Source organism: Tupaia chinensis, unplaced genomic scaffold, assembly GCF_000334495.1.
Source record: "Tupaia chinensis unplaced genomic scaffold, TupChi_1.0 Scaffold144276_1, whole genome shotgun sequence".
Classification (NCBI taxonomy): Eukaryota; Metazoa; Chordata; class Mammalia; order Scandentia; family Tupaiidae; genus Tupaia; species Tupaia belangeri.
This window is the reverse complement of record NW_006204133.1, coordinates 3,224,449-3,225,671: the sequence shown is the minus strand read 5'-3', so window position 1 is coordinate 3,225,671 and position 1,223 is coordinate 3,224,449. Positions and strand designations below refer to the sequence as shown.

The 1,223-nt window shown below is 43.2% G+C and overlaps 1 protein-coding gene across 2 annotated transcripts in view; it reads left to right on the top strand.

Moving 5' to 3' along the window:
* Positions 1-657, top strand: part of LYG1 (lysozyme g1) — a 32,998-nt gene extending 32,341 nt beyond the window's left edge. For both annotated transcript variants that reach the window (XM_027767527.1, XM_014583395.2), the window contains 2 exons: positions 78-210; positions 394-657. In XM_027767527.1, the coding sequence (XP_027623328.1) occupies positions 78-210; positions 394-512 (252 nt within the window). In that variant the 3' untranslated portion in view covers positions 513-657. The remainder of the gene's footprint in view (positions 1-77; positions 211-393) is intronic.
* Positions 658-1,223: the final 566 nt, after the last annotated feature.

Genomic DNA, 1,223 nt, shown 5'->3' with positions numbered 1-1,223 from the left:
CACCGAGCCCATGAGGTCACGTCACTCTCTCTGTTGGCTTGGCTCACCTGGCTGTTCTTCTGCTTCCCTCATTCCAGGACTCCAGCTTTTATGCTCCCACATCTTGGATCACTGAGTCCCAGGTTTCCCAGAAGACCGAGGTTCTGACTTCTAAAATCAAGGAAATCCAGAGGAGGTTTCCAACCTGGACCCCTGACCAATGCCTGAGAGGTAGGTGTCACCATGGGCCAGATGTCTCTCAGCACAGAATTAATAGGGACAATTGTGTCACCTTGGACCAGATTCCTCAAAGCCGCCCTGCCTCCTGATGGGCAGTTAGGAAAGAGAACCTAAGTTAACTACTGAGTACTCAGGGACTGCTGGGTCAGCACTAAAGTGTCACGTGAATTTCAGGTGGACTCTGTGCCTACGATGGGGGCGTTGGTTATGTCAAAAGCAACCAGGACCTGAGCTGTGACTTCTGTAATGATGTCCTTGCACGAGCTAAATACCTCAAGAGACACGGCTTCTAACACTTCAGATAAAACCCAAGACCGAATCGGAGGAGGCCTCGATTGGTTCCGAATAAAAATAGCCTATGAGCCCTGTAACTGCAAATCTAAGTTTGACCAGAAAGGTTGTCAAAATAACATGAATTACATTAAAGGAAGAATTATCACTGGCATTTTGTGGTCTGGTGTGTATGTGTGTGAATTAAGGGCTGTTGCTCTTTAAAGGTATTTATTTCCATGGAGGTTAGTTGTAATGTAGGTTTCTGCAAAATGAACCCTATACATCATTAACTAGCACTGCAAGATTTAGCAAATAAAAATAAATGAAGCCTAGTTTAAATTCGCATTCCAGATAAACGATGAATAATTTTTAGTATAAGTCCTGCAATACCGGAACCCATTTACGCTAAAAGGTTATTCATTGTTGATCTGAAATTCAGATTTAACTAGCCTCCCTATATTCTATCTAACAACCCTATCACTAATTTCTTTGAAAAAAATCAATTTCAAATTTTAATTGGCAACTTTAGATGAAAAAAGGGTGAGATGGTGATCGGCCCCCATGTGCTGGGCGAAGTCACTTCAGGTGAGTCACTTGCTAGTTTTGTAACATCATGTTGTCCCTCTGTTGTCTAAGTTGCCTCCCCCTTTCCTTTCCTGAGCCTTCCATACCACAGAAACTCCTACACTCAAGCTTCCTTACTCTTCACCGAAGTATCTGGAACTATTTAA